Genomic DNA, 25,705 nt, shown 5'->3' with positions numbered 1-25,705 from the left:
GCGTTCATACACCAGACACATGTGTGATGGGTAGCTAGAAATGTGTGGGATTGAAGCTTTGAGACCCGAATCTGTATTGTAAATGGGTTTTAGCCTTCATTGTTTTGAAACATGTAAATCCAGATTTGTTTTAATTATTATTTTCTTCATTTAGTAAATCTTAAAATATAAGGAACTTTACTTACTACATTTTTCTGTACTCCTTTGAGAATTTAGCCTTTAAAAGTTTGTATCCTTAGCAATTAGCAGAAGTTTCTATGGTACTACTAGTAATGTGTTTCCAAGTCATCATTCAAAAGCTCAATCATAGTAAGGCATGAAGTCACTGATACAGCTAAACGCATGCTTGTGCTTAGTGTGCTTCATCATAGTAAGGCATGAAGTCACTGATACAGTCAAACGCATGCTTGTGTGTAATGTGCCTCGTCATGGTAAGGCATGAAGTCATTGATAAGGTCAAACACATGCTTGTGTGTAGTGTGCCTTGTCTCCCTAATAGCTGCTACTCTCTGAAAGTATCATTAACTCACTCTTAGCTTCATCTTGTCTTGGGAGTTGGTTTTATGATTTAGAGGTTTGCTGACAATGCCAGGTATTGAGTCCTAGGGCACTTGGTTGTTTCTGTGCATATGTGGGGTCCCTGCTCATTTGCTAGTGCACCAAATAGGCTGCCATGGTTCTGAGTATATTATGTTACCTTGCCTTGTGTAAGTAAATTTAAATGAAGTCTGACTTTTGAAGAATTATGAAGACTAAGAAACAACAACCTTACTCTTATCAGGTGTAGTTGTTCATTCCTTCAATCCCAGAATTCAGGAGGTAGAGACAGGTGGATCTCTGTGAGTTAGAAGCCAACCTGGACTACATAGGGAGTTTCAGACCAGGTGAGACTACATAGTGAGACCCTGTTTCAAAACAAGGAAATATAGCTGGGCGGTGGTTGCACACACCTTTAATTCCAGCATGAGGGAAGCAGATCTCTGTGAGCTCAAGGCCAGGCTGGTCAACGTAGCGAGTTCCAGGACAGCTAAGGCTACACAGAGAAACCATCTCAAAAAACAAACAACGAAAACAAAAGAAAGAAACACACACTTGTTCTTATGTTTGAAAGTGAATTTTGGGAACTTGTTTCAGAAAGCTTGATGAATCAGGGTAGTGACTGTATTGGAGGCAGAACCAGAAGACTATGGGATGATCAAGAGGAGTGTGCAGTATGGGATGCTTTAATTATGAGCAGGTGCGGTGTACTGAGAAGGCCTGGGGCTTGAGTTCTTTAAGCCAGTCTGGACTTTGGAGTTGTGAGAGTTTCCCCAGTGGCTTTTTACAAATTGACCTTGAGGTCATGCGTAGCCTTGAAGAAACGTTAAGGTACTGTTCTTATAGATCATGAGGCAAAGGGAGGTCATTTAGTTCTTTTAGACTTGGGAGTGGCTTGACTAATATATTCAAAAGATGACATACCAAGTGACAGCTGCGTCCTGACATAGAAAATACAGTTCACATTCTCGCGTATGGGTGTGGATGCCTTACAGTCTAAGAGCACAAGTGAGGAAATGATCTTACAGTTCTTGAATTCCCAGGTTCTAGATGAAAGCCATAGTAACTTACCATTTTTTAAATATTACAAAAACAGTATATTAGAATCCCATGAACTGTTTTTTTTTTAAAGATGATTTTTAGTTCGTTCATAAAGAATGTCTTTAGCTTAGGCACCTTGGTGTATGGCATACTATCCAGGTATACCTGGAACTTGCAGTGTACTGTTTGAACTTGGTGTACTGAACAGAACTAAATTAGTATTCATTTGTCTTCTGAACCATTTCGTTGCTGTGTCTCAGCGTCCACATGCTGCACTAGATACTTTCGGTGGCGAGGAATCTATTCTTGACTCTGAATGTAAAGGCACATGAGAGAAACGTGGTACAGGTTTATTTGGAGAACAGCCCATTTCCGGTACTGTGGCTCCAGATGCTCCGAGACTAGCGTTAAAGTTGTGAATCTTAAAAAGGCAGAGTACTGCACACACCTTGTTGCTACATTTTGATTTGCTTTCCTTTCCTTCAGACAACTTGTTGCTGCTCCATGTCCTATTCTCACACACCCCCTCTCCCATCTGGCATGGTTTAGAAGTCGCACCTGCCTCTCTTTAGAATTGTGTGACTAAGCAGCCAGCACTCAGTCATGGACAGCGTGAAGGGTTTTTGTTGTTGTTGTTGTTGTTTGATTTTTTTTTTTTTTTGCCCAGGACTATTATCACTGTGGGCAGTTCATTATGGCATTCTCCCCCCACTATGTGTTAGTTTCCTGTCATACAAATTGCCACAATCTAGATGTATGAAAAGGACAGGAGTTTTTACATTCCAGACAGCTGGAGACTGAAGTCAGGTATGAATAGGCTGTATCCTTTGGAGGATCCAGGGAGATGCTATCTCTTTCCTCATTGGACGGTAGTTGCTGGTGATCTTTGCATTTCTTGGCGTACAGACAATCACTCACTTTTCTGCTTTCATCTTGACATTGCATTTTATCTGTATCTTGTGAGGACACATACCTTAGGGCCCTTCTACTCACAACGGTCCTATCTGACACCGCCAACCTTCTGCTCTCAAATATAAGCACTTTGTGAAGGTAGGAAGTACTTTGGGGAAAGTGACTTCAACCCCCTACGAAGACTTGAACATTTCATTCTACTTCACAAGAGTTCTAAAGGTGTTTAGAGGGAACACTTGGACCCTGTTGCTTAGATGTTCACTGTGCCTCTGTTTCTGTTCTTCCAGGTGGTTATGGCTGTTGCCCAGCTGTATTGGCACATTTCACCCAAGTCAGAGGCTGGCATTATTTCTAAGTCCCTGGTGCGCCTACTTCGTAGCAATAGGTAAGTTGTGATTTTGCATGTGCTTTTTTTCTCTGTATTCTCTCAGAAGTAGTGTTGAGGCAAATGTAGTCCGTCTCCTCAGCCTGGCATATATAGTTGACTATTTCATAAATAAGGTCTCATACTTAATGGGTTATTATAAAAGGATCTCAATCTTAGTGAAGAAAAATGGAAGTTTCTAGCTTCAGGTCCAGAGATATTAAAGTATGTTGCAACATAGAGCATGTATTTTGCTTTGCTGGGTTTAGCAGTTTGCTGTTTAGAAATTTTATTTATTCTGGAATCACTGAAAACTGTCCTTAAGTGTGCTCAGCTTGCTTTGCTCAGTGCATTAGCTCTGACCCTAGAGCACTGGTTCTCACCTTCCTAACGTATCGACCCTTTAATATAGTCCTCACGCTGTGCTGACCCTCAACCATAAAACTTTCCCTTGCTGCTTCATCTTACTACTGTTATGAATCACAGTGTAATTATCTGTGTTTTCCAGTGGGTCTTAGGTGACCCCTCTGAAAGGGTCATTTGGTCCCTACAGGGGTCATGACCCACACTTTGAAACTGTTGCCTTAGAATAATAGCAGAGACCATGTCATGTTGATTGGCAGAACCCTACTTCATATAAAATTGGAATATTTAATCACTAGTTTCTTCGGTTTTAAAAAGAGCTATTTATTTTTTGTTGTTTTGATTTTATGTGTGTACATGTGTGAACAGTGGTGTATGCATGTGTGTTAGTAGGACTATATGTGTGTGTTTTAAGTGCTGCACATGTGTGTCTCTGGAGCATATGGATATTAGAGGATGGTGTCTAGTATTCTGCTCTGACCTTATGCTGGGTTCCTGTGAGACTAGTCTCTTACTGAACAGGTAGACGGGTGGCTCTCAGGGCCTCCTGTATGAACCTTCACAGTGCTGGAGCACAGGCTTGCAGGCATCACTCACAGCTTTACATGGATTCTGGGGATTTCATCTGTCGCTGTGTTTGCATAGCAAGCTGTCCTATCTGCTAAATCATCTCCTTAACCCCCAAGAGTAGCTACTAGAAAAAAAGTATTTCCTTTAAAGAGCCCTGTGCTCTTTATTTTCTGTATGGATAGATAGAACATGCCATTTTTACAGTTTCCCTCTGAATAATTCAATAGTTCAGATAAGCAAACAAACAAACGGAAAACTTAAAAAGATGAGTTCTTTCATTAGAGCTTTAAAGTTAGCATTAGTGTTTTATTATGTTTATAAACATCATTCATTGTTCCGTTGGTCAGGGTTGCCCAGACATTTTGCACTGCTAGCTACTTGATGTCATTGTTTTCTATCCTTCCTTGCACTCCTGCACTAGCTGGGATGGGAACGTGTATGCTGACTGTGCCCCTCACTCCCTTGCTCATCTCCTGCTATTTGAGAAACAAGTCAGGCAGTTTCATTCCGCTCTCGCCTTCACTTTATCTCTAGCCACTTTTTGTTACCAGCTCGGTGATACTTGTTTGCAATGGATAGTTAGTTCAAATGGTGCTAGAAAGATCTGGAATGGTTCTTTGATAGAAGGTCTTTACCAGATTAATGTGAATTTAATAGTAGATTCTGTCCTTTATTAGATATTAAGCCTTAGGAATAGCATAATGTGACTTTTTTGATCTGTGATTGGCTGACACTGTGAGCCCCCTGATAAGAATGTGGGTTAGCACCGTGATTGCATTTCCTCCACTCATTTTCCTTCATGTGTGCAAAGCAGCAATACTGGCCTTATATTTCCGAGGGTACAGTATTATAAAGTGAGCTCTAACTCCATCTCCTGACATACCTACCGCACAGATGTTTTAGTATTCTCGAGTACAAATATGAATGCCTCATAGTTACTAAACATGTACAGCCTTGTAGTTAAAAATTTGTTACCCCTGAGTTTTCTTACAGATTCTTTTTAGTGTATTGTTTTCAAAAGATGTTTCGTTGGATATGACTACTGAAATGTCTTTTCACTTTTAGGGAGGTGCAGTATATTGTCTTACAAAATATTGCAACTATGTCAATTCAGAGAAAGGTACGTATATTGTGAGCATTTAATTCAAAGAAGCACACCAGTGTGATAAATGTATTTGCCCATTTCTCTCTCTCTCTCTCTCTCTCTCTCTTTTTTTTTTTTTTTTTACCTAGGGTATGTTTGAACCTTACCTGAAGAGTTTCTACGTCAGGTCCACTGATCCAACTATGATCAAGACACTGAAGGTCCGTATGCTTCATACAGCTGCTTTAGCTGCTTTGTACTTTGAAGAGATACTACAGTAGCCTCTGGCTTCTGTAAACTATGCTCCATTGTGTGCTTGAGTGTGTTCAAGTGTGTGTGTGTGTGTGTGTGTATGTGTGTGTGTGCAGAAGTCAGAGAACAACCTTGGGTATTGTTCTCAGGTGCCAAATTATTTTATTTTATTTTATTTTGAGACAAGTTCTCTCAATGGTCTGGAACTCCCCAAGTAGTCAAGGAGGGAGTCCTGCCTCTGTCCCCAGCTCTAAGGGCACAGTGTACACATCTAGCCTATGTTCCCAGCTCTAAAGACACAGTGTATGCAAATAAGGATCAGTTCAGGTCTCTGTGTTTGTATTTTGCAAACTTAGCTATTTCCCCAGCTCTGTAAATTGTGTCTTCTTCTTTTAAAAAACATACTTGAAAATTGTTATTCTTTGCCTATATTATTATGGGCTAGTTATTGTACTGATTTCAGATGTGTGGTTGCCTATATCTCAGATAGCTTAGCATGCTGAGAGATACAGGTATGTACATAGATAAATTTAGTGCTTTGTGCTTTAGACAGACAGTGAAGATTTGAATTAAGTCCTATACTAAGTAAAAAGGTGAAACTGATTCTGTGGAAGATTTGTAAAAAAATGACATTGGAAGTATTTAAAATGACTTTTGTGAATGTTTTTATGGTTGGTATGATGTGTGGGTGCTTTGAAAGGCTGGGCATAGACTAACAGAGATGATGAAAGCCCCGTGGTGTAGAGTTTGTTGTGATGGTAAGAGGGTAGGGCCCTAGGCAGGGCATGAGAACATTTCTGCATACTGTGTGCTATGTCAGAGACATTAAAAACTAACGAAGAAAAAAATAGACACTCTTTTAAATATTGGGACAGTGTTATTTTCATTAAAAATGGGTTTACTCACAAGAAAATTAGTGAAACACAAACAGTATGATATTTTCAACATCAGTAACAGACTTCTGCTTTGTAATTATAAAACATTTCAAGTAATAAATGTGAGCTGAAAGACTGGATATTTTTACAGCAAAGGGAGTAACAAAATGCTTTATTTGATATTAAGTTGGATGATCTTTGTATTTACATAATGTTGAGGTAGTTATTAAAACATAAACATATAGAACAGTTGCAAACAAAATCTTCATATTAATTTCTTGATTGTTCTGATTTTGTCTCATTCTACCAAGCCTGTCTTTATTTATAGGCAGCAGTATTTAGGGGTGATTTTGTATCACTTTGGTAATTCTATCTTATGCGTTTTAGTGAAAAACAGTTCTGTGTAATTCACATATAGATTTAAAAAATGGGTTTGAAGCTATTTATTAAAAGTTGTATGAACAAAGACTCGTGTTTCGGTGGTAGGATGTTTGATTAGCATGCTCAGAGACCTAGGTTAGTTCCCAGTACTACTAAAAATAATGTTTTTTAAAACATTTTAAAAAATACTTTAAAATAACTACCCCATGTGTTATTGCAGACTTCAGAGGGAGAGACAGTAGCATTAGGTCATTAGTTACATAGTAAGTTTGAAGCTTGCCTGGGATACAAGACTTTGTCTTTCCCCTGCACTAAAAAATTGTTGTCTCAATTTTCTTATTAAAATAAAATGACTAGTCAAGCTATATTCTTAGAGAACAGATTTCCAACAGATAAAGCAACTTAAGTGATAAAATAAGTTTACACAGAATATGTAAATTTTTTGTAAAGGCTGTGCCTTTTAATTGAATTGTCTATGTCAGTGACTTTTAATGTAATACTTGATATGAATGTTCTAGTGGACATGTTGAATTGTGTTTTTCTGTTGGTCTCATGTTTATGCCACCTTAAGAATAATTAATCTTTTTATGGGTAAAGTATATTTCTAACAACCTCAGTGGAGACAGACTTTTAATTTCCCACTTCTTACATTTATAAATTGTCTAAGTGTCTGGGAAGGTGGGATGAGATAGCCAAACAAGAAGATTAATTGGTATCTGGAAAACAGAAGTATTACATGAAGGGCAAATTGTTTTCTAACTTTATTAATAGAAAAAATATTGAGCTAACAAATTGTTTAGGTTAATTAGATATGAATGGTAAAATTAACACAATTAGTGGAGATGGGGATTGTTTTGTTAATTGTTATTAAGAACTGTGTAATTACCTAGTCTCTGTAGACTCGAGGAACAGACTAGGACCACCTCAAGGATGCGGAGCCTCACATGACAGTAATTTTTAAAAAATCAAGTTTCATGTGGATGTTTAGTCTCTGTTAAATTCATCTTTTTATTTGTGTTTTAAAATGTTTACTTTCTCTTTTACTCTATTGTAGCTTGAAATTTTGACAAACTTGGCAAATGAAGCCAACATATCAACTCTTCTTCGGGAATTTCAGGTTTGTATACAATGCTAATTGTAGTTTCTAAAACATGTTCAATTTTAAGTTAAATATGCCTTCTACTCAACCTAGAAATATGCAGCTGCATAAATAAAACAGATTTAGAGAAAGATCAGCAACTGGGAATTTTTCTGTTTTCAAGAATAAGCATTAACTACAAATGTATGGCATAGAATGAATGGTCCTGTTTCCCTTTCTGTTTCCCTGGCACTGGGAAGACTGGCTCAACACTGGGTGTAAAATCCTTTGTTTTTGTTAAGGATTCTGTCCACACTGCCACTGTGCTCTAAAATGACTTTCTGTGCCTGTGAGAACACATCATTGTTACCTGGTTCCCCCTTGTAGATTGCCCCTTTAGCTCAAGCTTTCTTACTGAGTGCTTAGAAACCATCTGTGGGGAGTGGTGACTCCGGCATGTTGTCCTCTGCTAAAGGTGCTTGCTGCTGAGCCCCGGACCCATACTGTGAAGGAGAGAATCTATTTTGATTAGTTTATTTATGTACTTTATGATGAAAGGATGAACTTTAAAGCAGAAATAAACCTGTGTCAGTGTTAAGAGCCTCACACCCAATACAGCAGCCTTGGAGTTCTTACTAGTTTTCAATATTTATAAATCTAGTGAAATCTGTGGCTGGAGTTCCTCCATAAGCCCACTCTGAATTTCTTTTTACCTGTATATGGACATCATGGTTTTTTTTTTTTTTAACTGTATTTCTTTTATACTTTGGTCAAGAGTTGTAGGATGTTACTATGTGTCCACAGTTAGTTTGTTACTGGGTTACTGAACTTCTGTGCTGTATATTTTTTCCTAGTAAAATTAGTGATAAAATTAGAATGACATAGAGTTCTTCTCATATGGGCATGCTAGAAATATTGGGTTTCTCAAGCTCTTTCGTAGACTAGAGATCATTGTTTGGATTTTAATTTTAAGTCACTTATATAGTCTTATTTCATTCTAACTGTTGTTGGTCTTTGCTCATGTCCCCTTGCCCTTGCTGTATAATCTTGTCATATTTCGGCACCTGTCCGGCACCCCCAGAACAGCAGGGGGCATGTCCTTGTGTTCTCTGCAGTAGTCAGTGAGCCTCTTGCAAGACGTGTTCATCGGCTTACTTACTGTGAGCATGTTGTATAAAAGTTGCATTGAAACTTTTAAATCCATCCTTTTTTGTCTATGTATTTTTTTTACACTTATTTAAATTTGTTCATAATAACTTTATGATTGAAATAAGGAGTTTCCTCAACAACTCTAATGAATTCTTTTAAATTATAGCAATGAAATTATCTGTTTGGGAACAGTTTTAAGTCTTCTTTGGTTTTCCTTTCACGGAACTAGAAAGCGTCACTTGTTTCTTGAGCATTTCGTCATCTCCTTGAGAGTTTACACTAAATTCCTATGTTATTTGCATCTTTTGTTTTTTCCTTTGATTTCTCACTTAGAAAATTGTTTAATGTATATTTTTATTAGATACCCATAGAGTCAATTCTGCATTTACATACTTAGAATTTGGGGTTAGGAATCTTTTTTAAAAATAAAAGTCTAGCTTTTAAATTTAGGAAAGTTGTAACCAGAGTCACAAAGTGTATAAGATTGTCAGGAGTTTAGTGACAGAAGTCTTTTAAGTGTGTGTTAATGTGCGTATATACTGTTGTGTTTGAAAGTGATGGGACTAATTTTGGGAACTAGTACTAGTACTTAGTGAAGCCCAGGCCACTACAGCTGCTGCTCTGTTGCTGCCACCCTAAACCATCCCCATGGCTCTGAACGTTTAGGTGTCTGGAAAGCTGCCCCTCTCTCCCTGAACCTGCAGGTACTCCTGGGTAAATGAGATGAAACCACAGAGCATGCTCGCAGCATCTTCTCAACCCAGCTCTTAAGCTAATTACTGTCTTTGGGTGATGCTCTCCCCTCTCCATTTGTCACCGGCTGCAGGTGAATGACCCTGGCTTGAAATATACCTTTGCTATAGAAGGTTACATAACAAGAGAAGAATGAAGTGAGCATTGCTTGGCTCCTGTTGGGCTTAAGAGAGGACTGTGTATTCTAAATTCTTTCATCATGACAAAACTATCAAAATTAGCTTGTATTCACTCGATAATCCCAATGTCAAAACTAATCAAACTGTTTTTAGACCTACGTGAAAAGCCAGGACAAGCAGTTTGCAGCAGCCACTATTCAGGCGATAGGCAGATGTGCAACTAGCATCACCGAAGTCACCGACACATGCCTCAATGGCCTGGTCTGTTTGCTATCCAACAGGGATGGTGAGTTCATGGTATCATTTTGTTTTCACATAATTTAAAATTGGATGTTCTTAGTACAGTCTGCAGCTGCAATCTTTTATGTATTATCTATCTTTTGGAGTTTCTCTATATGTCAGTAGTATAGTCACAATAAGAAGCAACTTTATTCTTGATTTGCATGTAAATTCACCTCAAAAAGCAAATTAGATAATTAACAGTATTTGTTTTGTCCCCATATAGCAATTTATCTTACTCATTCACTAACCACTGCCGTATACCCTTTCTGCAAGTTTTCTGTGACTGTTTCTTACTGGCATGGAAGGCATGCATAATATTGGTTCTCCTGCAGAGGGTGCTAGAAGCAGGCAAATGACTTTATAACCTGAACAGTGGCTGGACCAAAACATGTGAGCAGTGAACCCTCAGCCTTTCAGTCTTCCGGAAATTCACCCAGCTTCCCCACTGAAGACGAATTAGACTTAGAAGCCATCATGGAGCACACCTTCATGTGCACCCAAATATTACTTAAGTATTCTCAGAAATAGGATAGCAAAATTTATCATCTAAATGTAAACTGCTCGTGTAGAAGTACCAGTTCTCTCTGTGGCTATGGTTTGTGAATAAGATGAACCAGTTAGAGAAAAACAAGTTAGCTTCGCACCAAGATTTCTATTATAATTGTACAGTGGATTAAAATGAGTGTTTTCTTAGGAGATGTATAAACTGTACAATTTTTTAATTTATCGATTTTTATATGAAAAACTAAAACCAAGCAAACAGTAAAACAAAACTTATTCCTGAATAACTTTGATTTGTGTGTGTACACACGCACAAATATATAGTTTTACCTACAGACTTTTGATTGCTAGAACATTTTCCTATGTAGATATTAAAACTCAAATATATTCCACTAAACTAACAAGAAAAGAAATTTCTGAACAGTGTGCCTGTGCAGGGACACAAGAAAGAGTGAGTGGTGAGTGCTGTCCGTGGCGTCGGACTCACTCCATACAGGAACATTTACCTCTGTCTCTGTCACAGTTTCAAGGATGGCTTTAGAAACACGTTTTATTTCCTGTATGTTTGATACTGACTTTCTGGGCCTTGCATAAGGCTTGCTGGTGGTAGTTGTTTTAAGATATCCTTTATTTAAAAGCTATCAGAAATTAGAACACCACCAATCTTTTTAAATACAAAGCATAGCACAAGTATCTGCCCATCTTTTCTTGGTCCTTTTTTTTCTGATGAGGAAAGTTCATATTAATTTTAAGGTAATTATTTCTGCAACATACTGTTTAGTTTTTAAAGGTTTATTTTCTTTGATTTCAAAGAATCTTTTGAAGCAGACTTGAAGCTTGCCATAAAATAACCCATTATTGATGTGAAAGATTAATTTGAAAAATGGATTATTTAAGGTTCTTTAGTATGAGAAATTCACATTTCAATTGACTTAGGATAATTTAATTGCCTGTGCTAGTTTATTTTAGGTAACATATTAACAGGATTTGTTTGTCTGAGTAACCTTGTTGGCATCTACTATAAACTAAAAGAATTAGATGGAAGGTTATTTTTCAATTTTGTTTAGTTTTTATAGTTCAGTAAGCATTTAGTGAGAATTTGAATCTGTAGAGATATTTAATAAATGTTGAGTAGATTAATAAGATTTTCATTTAGCTTATAAAAATCTTTGCCTTTATGGTACTCACAGTCTGATAGAAGGAAGCAGTAACATAAAATAAATATGTTATAGTTTCCCCCATCTACTTCTTTTACTTTCTTGCCAGCTGTTTGTATGTATGTAGAACTAGACTGCCTACTTGGGTGTCATTGCTCTCTTGAGTAATTACAAGCATACCTGTACTCCAGATTCCTCACCTGTAACATGAGCATAGCAACAGACTGTACTCAGGTGTGCTATGATTACGTTTTGGTGAGGACAAGGGGATAGATTGAAGAGGCTCAGAACACAAATAGTATTTGCTTATAATTCTAGAAATATTCTGAGAGTTCAAAGGGCACTTTAGGTACTTAAATTATGGACAGAATCATAGAATTCTACTCTGCTTCCTTATTCATCTTTAAAATGATACATTAGAGAACAAAAATGAAATGTAATATTTTTGCAAATTAAAGTCTTAACGTTGTACTTTCCTTGAGGAATGCCACTGATGCTGAGGTCTGTGCACGTCTCTGCTTCCCTGAGGGGTGAGAAGACGGACATGAATCCCCAAGTCGCCGGACACTAGGAAGTGAGATTCTTACTGTAGTGGAAAAGGGAACTGAGTTAAGGGTCGAGAGATAGATTGTTTGAATGGTAGTGTAATCTGAGGCGCCTAGAGAAAATCTGATGACTATGGAAGCAGCAGTCAAAAATGTGAATGGACCAAGTGGGGCAGGGCAGCTCCTCAGAGTAAGAAATACAAGAAGTAGACCCTCAGACCCCCAGAGCCCTGTTATCACCTTCCAGAAGGACTCGTAAGACCCATGCTTGCCTTCTGATCAGGAACTAAGGAGGATAAAATGGCAATGCTTTAAGCTGTGTTTGTAGTAGGCTTCGACAGCAGTAATTGGAGGGTCATTTAGCTCTAGAAGATAAATGGTGCTGAGTATACGTTTCAGCACGGTCAATTCTGTCTCAGCATGGGTATACGATTATATTATTAATGTATTTTCCTACTTTTAGCAAGTTTTACAATACATATGTTTTTAAATAGTGGATTCTTTAAGACCTTATGTAGTATATTTTCTTTGCATATTATTTACCCAAATATATTTTTCCTTGTAGACTCTGAAGTGATCTGACAAATTATTTGTATAATTCATATATAATTACCTTGAATTATTTTTGTTTCGTCCTAGCACAGTAGTGGTCTTATATGTAAGTAGCATTTGCTTATAGTTATAAAATATTCTAAGAGTTCAAAGGGTACTTTAGGTGCTTATTTTGAATTATGGACAAAGTCATATAATTCTAATCTGCTTCTTTATTTAAAATGATATGTTACAGGACAAAAATGAAATGTAATATTTTGTAAACTAAAACCTTAATATTAAATATTAGTTCCCTAATATTTATTAACTTAGAAAAAGATTTGGCTTGAATTATATTATAATACTCATGAAAAGTATTATACATTTCATAAATTCATAATATATTCATAACATTCTTAACAGGTAATGTATTTCAATAAAAAAAATCTAACAGTACAAATTCTGATGTTTTGTATAATATTAAACCTTTGAAGTACATGCCAGCGGATTGTCTAACATCTATGAATCTTTTCTTGAATCAAAATTCCGCATAAAGACAGCATATACTTATTATTTTTGACATTTGTGACTCTAACAATACTTTGGTGAGTACTTGCCATACAAGCGGGAGGACCTGAATTCAGATTCCAGCACCCATAAAAGCAAGGCAAGGAGACGTGTCCCTTGCTCAGTGTGGGAAGGCTGAAAGCATCCCTGAGACTTGCTGGCCAGACAATGTTATTGTTGTTGAATTAGTGAGAGACCCTATCAAAAAATGTGGAAAATGACCAAGAAAGGCATCCAGTCTTGGCTTCTGGCCTCTGCTAGCATGCATAAATGGATGCATGTGTGTACAGCACAGCTACAAACACAGTCCTACATGAACACATGCATACACACAAAATAGTAGCTCATGTAAGACTTCCTCCATAAGGTCAGATACTCGGATACTATGATGCTGTGTGTCTCTCTGGTGCCACCACAAAGGTGACTAGACTACTGGTTAGCCTCTTGGTGGAAACCCATATTCAGACCCCGTCTTGTGAAAACCCATTTCCACTCCAACTTGTGATTTGCTTCTTAGTCACTTATAGGATCATTAAGTCCTTGAAGGAGCAGGCTGCATGCTTGGAAGAGGTAGTTAAAGGGGATTTGCTGAAGACACTATTCACAAGGGCAGGATTAAGGCAAAGGCTAAGATACAGGAACTATGAGAAGCCAGCCACAAAGCAGTCTGGGCGAGTAGCCTCTGAGGTGCTGCGTTGGGTAGATAGATAGCATGAATTTACATGTGCTTGCTGATAAGGAACATTATTATTTCTATGGTCTTCAAAAGACAGCACTGGGAAATACATGTTATTCCCATCACAGATTCACACATGACACATAAATTCAGACATGCACATTTGCTTATTTAATATCTTTCTCTTTGCACTTAAATCCCACAAAGATTGCACCGACTAATTCTAACCCAGCCCATGTGTAAGCAATCAGTTCATGGTCACACTCATTTTGACACTGAAGTGGTTGCTGTTTCTATGGTGATTCAATTCCTTCTCCTCCTAATCCTTACTGTTTCCAGATGCATCACTGGCAGGGCTTGGTGTGGTTGTCCCCTGTCCCTCCCCTGTTCAGTACAGAATATGACAAAATGCTTAAATAGTAGATGTTTGATTATATCGAAGCTCTGGCTAAAAGACTGTTCACTGTGGAGCATAGTGTAAGTGTTGTTACAGAGGCCAGAGAACGAAGTGAATTCTGCATCAGCTAGTTCAGCAAACTCTGGAATGTGTGCTTCAGGTTGTAGTTTTCATGTATTTAAAACACTGAGAACCTTTTGCTGATTGGAATTTTCATTTTACCAGGCAAATTGCATTTGAATTGATTATATATATTTACTATGACAATTTTTGTGTCTTTTAGAAATAGTTGTTGCTGAAAGTGTGGTTGTTATAAAGAAACTATTGCAAATGCAACCTGCACAGCATGGTGAAATTATTAAGCACATGGCCAAACTCCTGGACAGCATCACTGTGAGTATCCCTGAGTCCTGCCAAACCCATTCAGTCTTCTTGTCTTAAATGGCTATCTCAAAGTGTAATGGTTAAGAAAGCTGTGATGTCTGGGTTTAAATTTTGTCTTTAAGATTTAATTCTTGCCAGGTGGTGGTGGTGTACACCTTTAATCCCAGCACTCGGCAAGCAGAAGCAGGTAGATCTCTGTGAGGCCAGCCTGGTCTACAGAGTGAGTTCCAGAACATCCAGGACTTTAACAGAGAAACCCTGTCTCAAAAAATACAACAAACAAACAAACAAAAAAAAAGATTTGGTTATTTTTAAGAGAGGATTACAGACCTGAAGGAGGAAAGAAAAGAATGAGCCCAACAGTGTTGGGTTGGAATTGGACAGTACAATTTGAGGGACTTAAGCACAAATAGATAGATATTAAATAAGTATATGTGTATGCCTGAATTTATGTGTCATGTGTGAATCTGTGATGTGTATAACAACATGTATTTCTAGTACTGTCTTTTAAGAAACCCTAGAAGAAATAGTGTCCCTTACCAGGAAGCACATTGTGTGCAGTGATCTTCTGTTATAGAAGGAGGAGCAGCGGGCCTGCTTTTCGTCCCACCCGGCTCCTGCATGGCTAGCTTTACACCCAAAATAACAACACACAAATTGTATTCTTTTAAACACTGCTTGGCCCATTATCTCTAGCCTCTTACTGGCTAACTTTCACATCTTGATTAACCCATTTCTAATAATCTTTGTAGCACCACGAGGTGGTGGCTTACCAGGAAAAGATTCTAGCCTACATCCGTCTTGGGTCTGAGAAGCATGGCGACTGACTCATTTCCCTTCTTCCCAGCATTCTGTTCTGTCTACTCCACTCACCTATGTTCTGACCTATCAGGCCAAGCAGTTTTATTAATTAACCAATGAAACAACAGATAGACAGATGACCCTCCTCCATCATGTTATTATTGAGATGTTCTTTTATGCTGTACAGCTTACATTTTAAAGTGTATTATTCAGCAGGATTTGGTATACGCATGAAGGTGTGCAAATATTTTCATTACCCTTAAGTAATAATCCCATACTTAAAGACCCCAACCTCCCTTCACTCTCTCCCCCTCCACTAATTTACTTTTTGTTTCTATGGCTTTTTTCTTGATATTTTGTATAAGCAGATTCATATAGTATGTGACCATGTTGTGGGCTTCTTTTACTTAGCATATTTTCAAATTTATAGTTGTTTTTCTTAAAACAACTATATTTTATGTTTTTGGTTTTTTTTTTTTTTTTTTTTTTTTTTTTTTTTTTTTTTTTTTTTTTTTTTTTTTGCCTAGGCATACATGTTCAGCATCTGTGTGGAGGTCAGAAGACAGTTTGCAGGGGATTGAGCCCCAGTCCTCAGCTTGGCAGTGAGTGCTTCTGTTGAGCTCTAGACAGCCCCAGTATAGGTCTTTACATTCCATTCTTTCCTCAGGGAAGCTGGTTTTCTTAGAGAAATGACTAGTATCGGAGCTAGGATACAGGGTAGTAAAATGTGTTGTAAATTTGGACCATCGTGTTGAGACAAAGGAAGAAATGTGGAACTGTATTTATAGAATGATAGAGCCATATATAAAGACTACAAGCGATGAATAACAACAGCAGCACAACCAAAGAGCCCAGCTTGAGGATGAGGAGCTTGCACGGACTGTGAAAGGAGATTATTATTAGTGGCAATCTCCTCCTTCCTGGGATGAATGCATAATGAAGAAAGCACTGAGCAAACAGCTAACGAATCTAGAAGGAATGATAGCACTAGAATTACCCTGTCTGCTGACATTGAGATAGTGATTCACTGGAGCATTCTAAGATACACTGCCAACTCCTTGGGAAAACTTAAGGAGTATCAGCCTCAAAGTGTGTCCCCACAAATTACTTACAAATTTCAAAGACTGGAATCATCACTTACTGTGATGTCCTGGCCAACACTATTTTAACCACGTGAGCAAGGAGAATATGTCATCATGTAGGTGCCTTTTAGATGATACATGAAGCATGATGACTGGAAACATAATTAGGAAGTGTAAAACATACGCATGCTCGGGCTATTTTGTAGCCCAGATGTCAGGTACCAAGGAAAACACAGGCAGTGCTTAGTGTTATGACATTCCCTTTCATCACAACACTCAGGAGTCATAGGCAGGTGTACCTCTGCGAGTTCAAGGCCAGCCTGGTCTACACAGTGAGCTTCAGGACAGACAGGGTTAATTTGGGTGTCCACCATAGAGGATATCTACATTGACTGGGACATGAGATAGGTCCTAGTAAGAACCATGGCTGTGCCAAGCAGTGGTGGTGCACACCTTTAGTTATAGCACTTGGGAAGCAGAGGCAGATAGATCTCTGAGCTTAAGGCCAGCGTGGTTTACAAAAAGTTCCAGGACAGCTAAGGGCTGTTACACAGAGAAACTCTGTCTCGAACCCTCCCTCCATCCCAGAAAAGAACCATGGCTATAATAACTAATGGATGTGCATAGAGAACCTCAGATGGGGTCAGTTTGGAGATGCACAATTAACTGTAAATAGTCGGCACACATGATGTCATCCAAAAGCAGTAAATTTAAGCTACTGAAAGGAAGGGGGCATAGTTGAAATTCTGATTGAGAACTAAAGTCTTGAATAATCTTAGAAACCTGTATTGATGCAAATGAGATGGAGGTCAAATTAATGGGCTTGAAGGTCTCAAAGGAAGAACATTAAGGGGATGCAGAGATCATTTTGTGTTAAAAAAAAAAAAAAGCACCAAGTGAAAGTGAAACACCCATGGTGAAAAGAGTGGGTTTGGGTGGGGAGAATTTTATCTTTACGGTAGAGAAGTGTGCAGCTGGGAGAGGACAGCAGGAATGTGGGGTTCTCTGTCCCCAAACTGCTTGGGCAGAGTTCAGCTAGCCTTATCAGAAAGAAAGAGGCAACTGTGAGAGCCTCAGGATGTACCTGCTTGTCCATAAAGTATCTGAAGCACATTCAGTCAAGCCTTGGACTTCCTTGGAAGAAAAAGTTTTGGAATTCAACAATGTCCATGAACCATTGTTGAGTGATTGTGCCAGTGATTTGTGGGGCAGAAGTGTTGGCGTATTAGCCAAGTGGAGGCTTCCTGCAGGTCTAGACTGTGAAGCTGGTTTTTGATGTTTACTTTGTCAGAAGTTAACCATTTACTATCAAAAGGATTTACCCTAATCAAGTAAAAGGTTAAAAAATAAGGCAGGGAAAGAGATATTTAACAAATGTGAACAGAAAGTGACATTTGATGTTAATTAGAAGTGTTTATATGAAAAGGAACATTATAAAATGAAAAGAGCCAATGCACAAAGGCACTAACAAACCTAAACTTGTTTGTATAAAACATGGCAATAATGTGAATATATGAGTAGGAAAATCTACTCAGAATGTGGTATACATGTGTGTGCGTGTGTATTGTAGTACTGGGGCTTGTACCTAAGACTTCACAAATGCCGAGCAAGCATTGTACCCCTGAACTGCACCCCACTATTAAACTGTACTTTTAGATCAAAGAAAGAATTTATCAAATAAATGTAGTTTTCCTATAAAAAATAAGCAAAAGGAGATGGATAGATGGATTAGCAGTTAAGAAGATTTGGTGCTTTTCCAGAAGACCTGAGTTCAGATCCCAGTACCCATGTTGGGTGGTTCACAACTTCCTGTAACTCCAGCTCCAGGGGTCTGATACCCTGTTCTGAACTTTATGTGTACCTGTGTGTGAGTGACATATACAGACACCTCTCTCTCTCTCTCGCTCTCTCTCTCTCTCTCTCTCTCTCTCTCTCTCTCTCTCTCTCTCTCTCTCTCTCTCTCTCTCTCTCCCTCCCTCCCCCCCTCTCCTTCCCTCCCTCCCTCCCTCCCCCCCTCTCCCTCTCTCTATCTCACACACACACACACACACACAAAACTAATAATAATAAAAAATAAAATAAATCTTAAGGAGATCAAAATTGAAGAACGTGGATTTGTCCATAGGGCATACAGAAAGGGGAAGTGGGGCAGTGCAGTTGCTCAACAGTGTTATGTAGCTTGCTGCCATGATGACCTGAGTTGAATCCCTAAGATCCATAGGGTGGAAGGAGAGAACTGTCCTCTGTCCTCTCCACATGATTGCTACAGCAGCCTCCCCGCTCCTCACCTGCCAAGTAAATAAAAACAAAAGAAAAAATAGGAAAGGAACAAAATGAAACAGCATAAGAAGCTAAGAAGAAGAATCAAGGTTAAAGGGTATTCTGACTTGCAAAATACCAAAAACATTCAGTGCAATAAAGACATGTTTGGTCTGGGCTTCTAAAACATCACTGAAGCAGAGCCCCCTTTCTGAGGAGGCGGAGAGGAAGCCAGCTCTGCGGCATGGGTTATTCCTGAGGAACTAGAAGAGGGCGGCACAGCAGAGTGGAGCTGATGAAGAGCCATGGCAGGAGAGGAAACTGACCCGCTTGCAAAAGACAGTTGTTTTGCAGAAGGCTAAAAATAGTCAGGGAGAAACATCAGAATGTGACGGGGGATGTAGCAGATAGAAGCCTGAGTCAGAAAGGGGTGGATTCAGTTCTCAGCATCTCTCTGTCTCTGGTCACAAGAGAGATTTTCTTAAGAACAGCAGGCACGAGGACTTGGAAGCAGAAATGCAGTTCTTAGTCTGATCCAGCTTCTGGGAGCTGCGGACTGAACTGCCTGAGAAGCATAGCCCACAATGGTACCCCCTCCTGATTGTGCTCTTTGAAATCTGGAGTGATGTGTAAACTCAGCAATTTCAAGAGAAGCCAGCCTGACCCATGAAAGGGCCCCAGTACAGTATTGAACATCTTTGCTGAGGGTCTAAACACCGGCTAGGGTGGTATTTTAGGCAAATATCTCCCTGGGAGGAGGTATAGTAGAACTGAAAGCCAGATCATCCAATGAGGCATAGTGTGTGAGACCAGACAAGAAGGAGCCTGTACCCTCCCTGAAAAGTCTGACTCTCGTGGAAACAGCAAGAGGCAGGAAGACATTGTGTGATGTGGTAGCAGAATGGAACAGAGTTGCATATTCCTCATTGGAGCAAATGATGCCCACTCCACCATGATGTGTGGTCTGTGATGGGTGAGGGACCGCCCCTTTCCATATCCCTGGCTCCCTTTGGCTCTTTCCAGTGCTCTAATGGGAATTGGAGGTTTAGGTTCGCACTTACAGTCCTGGCACTACCACTGATGATCTGTGACATGTGGGCAGTGCTTTGCCTCTGCTGTTGCTCCAGTGTCCTTATATTTCCAGTGGAGTTAATGATGGAGCTGCAGTGTGCTGATGTTGTGGACATCTAACTGAGAAATTAGCTAGTTTTCAAAGACACGTGACAAATTGTAGGAAGGGACTCCTGGATGTTAGGTGTGCAGATTTTAAAAGGAGGGAATATTGATAGATTTTTGTCATATAAAGACTGATTCCATTGGTTGTTTAGGGGATAGCATAGTTGAAAATATGAAGATTGATGTTTATATTATTTTGCTTTTTGAGCTCATCCAGATGAGAGAGATAATGGCTGTGGTAGTCGTCTTGTGTGTTCTGGTTGTGACCACATCGTCCTTTGGTGTGCTCTTCATTTGTAATGAGTACAACTTTTGCAGGAAGGTTGCTCCAGAATAGCACACCTGAGGACTGCTGTAGTGGGTTTTGTGTAGTGTTTTCTACGACAGATGTCATGAAAGAACACTTGGGATGTTATTCTGGACGAACAGCTGAGTAATTCTAAAGTGGCACATAATGCGCATTGGCCCAGATGCCTCACTGGACGCTGCTGTTTAACAAGCCCCTCTCACTGCACCCTGACACTTTAATATAAGTCAGATCTAAGTTTTCATGTAAATCGAGTCCAGATACATACTGTTGGGATCTGTTAGTTAGTGTGCATTGTGTTGATGTCTCCTGATTCTGCCTTTGACAAATTTAAATAAATAAAATTGATGATTTTGCAGGATTTACTTTAGACTGTTGACCGGTGCAGTGGGTTGTTGTTGAAACACAATAGCTTTTAAATTGAACTGCTTACAGAGCGGTCTGTAGAATCTTTCTAGATGTCACTCTAACCACGGTGGTGGGGAGAATCATCATTTGTTTTTTGCAGGCAAGTTAATGGGTTAAAATGGCAGTGGCAACTATGTTCTCTTAGAAGGCTTGAAAAGTGCACTTAACCACTTTCTCAGGGCATTTAGAGTAAAGAATCACGCACAGTCATTTACAGTCCAGTTTGTCTTTGAGAATATTGAAAAGCAGAGGGCCATAAAAAGAGTATTATCCTATGTTTGAGTGTGTGTGTGCATGTGTGTATGTTGTATTATTAGTTGAGTTTTAATTAACTGTTCCAATTTACTATGTGGTTGAAAAAACTGGGGAATAAAGGTAACTGGTTTTTTTATTTGTAGTTTTAGTTGCGAGAGAAAAGGAAGGACTGAACTGGAAGATAATAGTTCTCTAACTCTAGCCAGATGCACGAAACAATGGCCTTATTAGTTTCTTAAGGCCTTATTGTTTGGTCTTAGTTTTTTTTTTTTTTTTTTAAGGCAGTCTCATGTAGCCCAGACAGGCTGGAATACCTCCCTGCTTGCTGCCTACTGGGTGTTAGGACTCTAAGCCTGTGTTTCCCTGCCTATCTTCTGAAATTTTAATAAAATAGCATTATCAAAAGTTTGGTATAATATTTTTATTATTTCTTATTATAAAGAAGCTGCTACACTTTAAAAATGTGTGCTTAGGAATTTTATTAGCTCAGTTCTGGGAAATTCCAAATGTTATTCCTCTTATTCCATCACCATCTTGAATTTATCCATTGTTAGTACTGATTTATTAATTTTTAGTTCTTTCAGATATTATAAATGTTTATAGTATTAAAATGCTGTTATTTTAATCTTAATATACACATGAGTCCGAAATGTTTTAACACCTTCCTTTTGTGATTGTTTTTTTAATGTCAAATAGAATAAGTTTGTTGTCAAAAGAAAAATAATTAAAATTGCACAATAGATTGTGTTATGTTGTAGAACTCTGATTTCTAGAGTTGCAACATAAAGTAAAATATTTAAGAAAAATAAATCTAGCATAACTGAACTCTGAGTTGCCTATATATTCTCATTTAGAAGTACCTCTCGTTATGGAAGGCCACTTGAATTGCTCTATGCTGGAAACTTAATGCACCACTCAATTACTATTCTTTAGCCCAATTTAAAATAATAGATTGGGAGTAAGGTCTTAATGCAGTGTAACCTTTGGAACATTAGAAATAACCTCTTTCTTTCCAGAAATGAGTGTACAGTAAGGGTATTAGTTTTATCACACTGCATGAATAGATTTGACGTAGCCCTTAGGCCCTTTTACATTGCTTAAGTAGACTGATTTCCTTTCTAAGTTCTTTTTAAGCATGAATTAAAGTTGATGCTGTTACAATGTTAGCGAAATGTAGACTTCTTATTTCCAAGTGTTCTTAATGACCTCTGATTCTGTTGACTCAGTTTAGATATGTTAATATTTTATATTATTACAATCATTATTATGCAACAAATAGTTAAAGAGTTTAGCTTGACCAAATATAATTTTATTACGGTTTGCTTTCTTCCTTTGAAGTCAAAAGTGTGAACATCTGTGTAACTGTACTGGAAGCAGTAGAACTTAGAGGCATTGCACAGGGACTCAGGAAAGGCTTGCCGTTGTTCTAGTTGGGCTACCACTTAGGGTAGCCATCAGATTTCTCACTTAGAATAAAAAGCATATTTTCTATGCTAGGTGAAAATGTTCACAGGAACTAATTTACATGCCCTCTCAAATTCCTTTTGGAATAGGGGAGGGTACAAATAAGCAAATAGTAATAAAACTAATTTGCATACTCTAAAATGTTGGTCTTAATGGTTCTGATGGAAGGTTTCCAATTTGTAGCAAGGCAGTGATTTTTAGGAAAACAAATTATATTGAAGTGTACTTTATTTTTAAAATTACAATACTAAAGTGCCGTACAGCCCACTCCTGCCACAGCAACAGGAAACAGTGACAGGAGCAAGCTGGACTCCAAATGGACCTAGATTCTAGACACATAGTTCTTACTTTACTAATTTTTTCCCAGGGCATTTTTTTGAAACCCGTTTTTAAATTTTTATTTATGTAATGTGTAGGGGTGTTTGCTTGCATGTGTGTCTGTGCACCTAATGTGTGCTTGGTGCCTGTGGGGACCAGAAGTGAACATCGAATCCCCTGGGACTGGAGTTACAGATGGTTGTGAGCTGTCATGTGGGACTCAAACCCTGTGTAAGAGCAGCTGGTGCGGTTAACCACTTGAGCCAGCTCCAGTCCTGAAATCAGCTCTAATGAGATTACCTTTGTGTCTGTACTTGATAGTTCAAGCAAACCTTAAAAGTGTTGAGCAGCTCTTAGACATATATCCAGTGAGTGAATAAATGGGGTCCTTACAGTTCTCAGCCTTGTTTGTGCTGATGTTGAGGAGTGTGTGATTATCCCATTTCTAATCATGCAATCTGCTTCTCATGTTAGGTTCCTGTGGCTAGAGCAAGCATTCTTTGGCTAATTGGAGAGAACTGTGAGCGAGTTCCTAAAATTGCCCCCGATGTTCTGAGGAAAACCGCTAAAAGTTTCACCAGCGAAGATGATTTGGTGAAGTTGCAGATTTTAAATCTTGGAGCAAAATTGTATTTAACCAATTCCAAACAGGTAAGACACTGATCCCCTTAATCCTGACAGGTGCTATCTTTATTCTTACGAAACCCCTGAAGCCTCTCCACGAGTTACCCCATGCACTTGGTAGTATTGGACCCTATTTGTAGTAGGTCCTAGTGTGGATGGTGGGAGTGCCCACAAGTCATTCTGATCTAGCAGTAGAGAAAGCAGACTTAAGAGGTGTGATACAGGCATTGAGATATAGTCGTGATGAGGGAGTTCAGGAGGTTTGGTGTGGAAGAAGAGGTCAGAGAATGTTCATGAAGGACAGATGCTTGAGAAGGGCCTGGAGGATGTCAGTGTACAGTGTACAGGACAAGAGAAGGAGAGGACAGGGCAGAGCCGTGAAACCTCCTTGTAGAATCTAGGAGATCTGTAGAGATGCATTCATTAAAGTGTGTACTATGATCTGAATTAGTGTTCCCTTAAATTAATAAGCTGACCTCAATCACTAATGTGATAGTTTAAGGACTTGAGTTCTTTAACATTTTTAGTTCAAGAGGGTGGAGTCCTTCTATATCGCATCTAGTAGCTCATATGTAAGTTGTTTATTATTTTGTCATTATAAATATTACGAACATTATTATCATCATTATTATTAAGCCCTTTTCTTTTTAGTGGCAAATAACCAGTATCTAAATGGAGTACTCTTCGTTTGGAAGTTTTAGAGTGTGTTCAGAGTTTTTTCACTCAGTGAATTTGAAGGCCACTCTGGTTGCCCTTATGTTTTTCTTTGAGCTAAATCTTTTTCATGACAGTTTTGGAACACGGTTTCTGTAGTATACTATTAGAGATTTCAGAGTCATTCTTCCAGATAATTCCAGATGAAAATACAATGCTTTTTAAAAGTATTTACTATTTCATATTTGAAATGATGTAAAAAATAGATGACGTGTCCTGTGGAATTGTGTCCTATTTCCAGCATCTCTTACTTGTTTAAAAACAGCTGTTGGGGAAATTACTGATGAAGATTAGCACTAACAAATGGTTTTATGCACCACTAGTTAGATAGTACTTTTTAGTTATGTGATTCATAACCCAGTCGACTGACGTGATTGCTTTGACTGAAATGTAGAAATACTTTTACATGTATTTATTTTAGCCATTTTAAAACTGAATATGTAAGAGCAGACCAATGCTTAGAGCTGGCTTTGCACAAAATCCTAGTTCTTATCTGTAAACCTGATCTTGGTGACTCACTGCACCTCTCCAGAACTTGCACTGAATTACGGGCTTCTAGAGAATGTCTGTCGGTTTTTATAAGGTATAATACATTGTATCTATCTGTATGCATAAAGAATAGTTGAATAATAAATTTTGCTTCTTCAAAATGTCTATTCTTGCTGCAAGGGAAATGCCCCAGTCAGTAAAGTTCTTGCTGTGCAAGCCTGAGGACCTGAGTTTTATCTCCAGAGATAAAGATGAAAGTAAAAAGACTGGGTGTGGCAGCCCGTGCTTGCTGTTCCAGCACTGGGCTTGCTATTCCTCCAGCACAGCCTAATTGGTAAGTTCAAGGTCAGTTAGAGACCCCTCAAAAAGACAAGGTGTGTGATTGCTCTGTGGGGCCAAGTCTTCACCAAGGTTGACAGTCTGTATTTGAACCCTGAGAACCATCTGGTGGGAAGAGAGAACCAGTTCCTGCAAGTTGCTTTCTAACATCTACATCATTGTCATGGTCGACATGCGCTTTCACTCCCTCTCTCCCTGCCCCCTTCCCTTTTCTCTGAATGAATAAACAAACAATACAAATAATACAAAATTTATGGGAACAAGCAGAAATAAAGTATGTGCTTGCCACTACACACATGTGTACACACATACGTACATGCAGAGAAAAAAAAAGTCTTGTCCTGACCAAAATAGAGTCAAAATAAGTTTAACATCCTGCTTTAAGTTGGCAAAATAAACTCTAATTAGCGTGGCCTTCCTGGAGATAACAGTTAGAAACAAGAAACTAGAAAGCAGAACAAAAGTACGGCTTCCTCACCACTCAGTGAAGAAACAGTGCAAGAAGATGCTGCAGCCTGGCAGACCTGGACCTGCGGGAGCAGGGCTCAGAGTGATGTCCTCAGGGTTACTGTCTACCTAATGATAGGCTACTGCTTACGATAGCCGGCACTGCACGTGGGAACTATGGTCACTGCAGACATGACCGGAGGAAGGAAGGATTCCAAGTGCTGAGAGTAGCAGAGCCTGTGAGCATGGGTGACTCCTGACACAGACATGCGCATAGTGCATTCAAAGTTGCACCCTAAGAATGAAAGACCTGGCCTGAAGTTTGAGGTGCAGCCAGGAAGTAGAGTAAACTTATCATTAGTTTTGTGCCGGAACTAACAAAACCCATGCTAATTAAAGAATGTTAACAGTGTTGAGAGTGCAGTCCCTAACGTGACATCTGTAATGCAGATTCACTTCGGATGGGGGACCACAGTGGAATGGTGTGCTTTAATGGACTTCAAG

General features: G+C 38.8%; 1 protein-coding gene across 1 annotated transcript in view; it reads left to right on the top strand.

Annotated features, from left to right (window-relative positions):
* Positions 1-25,705, top strand: part of Ap3b1 (adaptor related protein complex 3 subunit beta 1) — a 222,170-nt gene that overhangs the window by 103,777 nt on the left and 92,688 nt on the right. The window contains exons 9-15 of the mRNA XM_038321892.1: positions 2,778-2,875; positions 4,853-4,907; positions 5,021-5,092; positions 7,434-7,496; positions 9,632-9,764; positions 14,418-14,527; positions 23,063-23,239. Coding sequence (XP_038177820.1) covers positions 2,778-2,875; positions 4,853-4,907; positions 5,021-5,092; positions 7,434-7,496; positions 9,632-9,764; positions 14,418-14,527; positions 23,063-23,239 — 708 coding nt within the window. The remainder of the gene's footprint in view (positions 1-2,777; positions 2,876-4,852; positions 4,908-5,020; positions 5,093-7,433; positions 7,497-9,631; positions 9,765-14,417; positions 14,528-23,062; positions 23,240-25,705) is intronic.

Source organism: Arvicola amphibius, chromosome 3 (assembly GCF_903992535.2).
Source record: "Arvicola amphibius chromosome 3, mArvAmp1.2, whole genome shotgun sequence".
Lineage (NCBI taxonomy): Eukaryota > Metazoa > Chordata > Mammalia > Rodentia > Cricetidae > Arvicola > Arvicola amphibius.
Note: the sequence above shows the minus strand (reverse complement) of the source record. Positions and strands in the feature narration are given on the sequence as shown.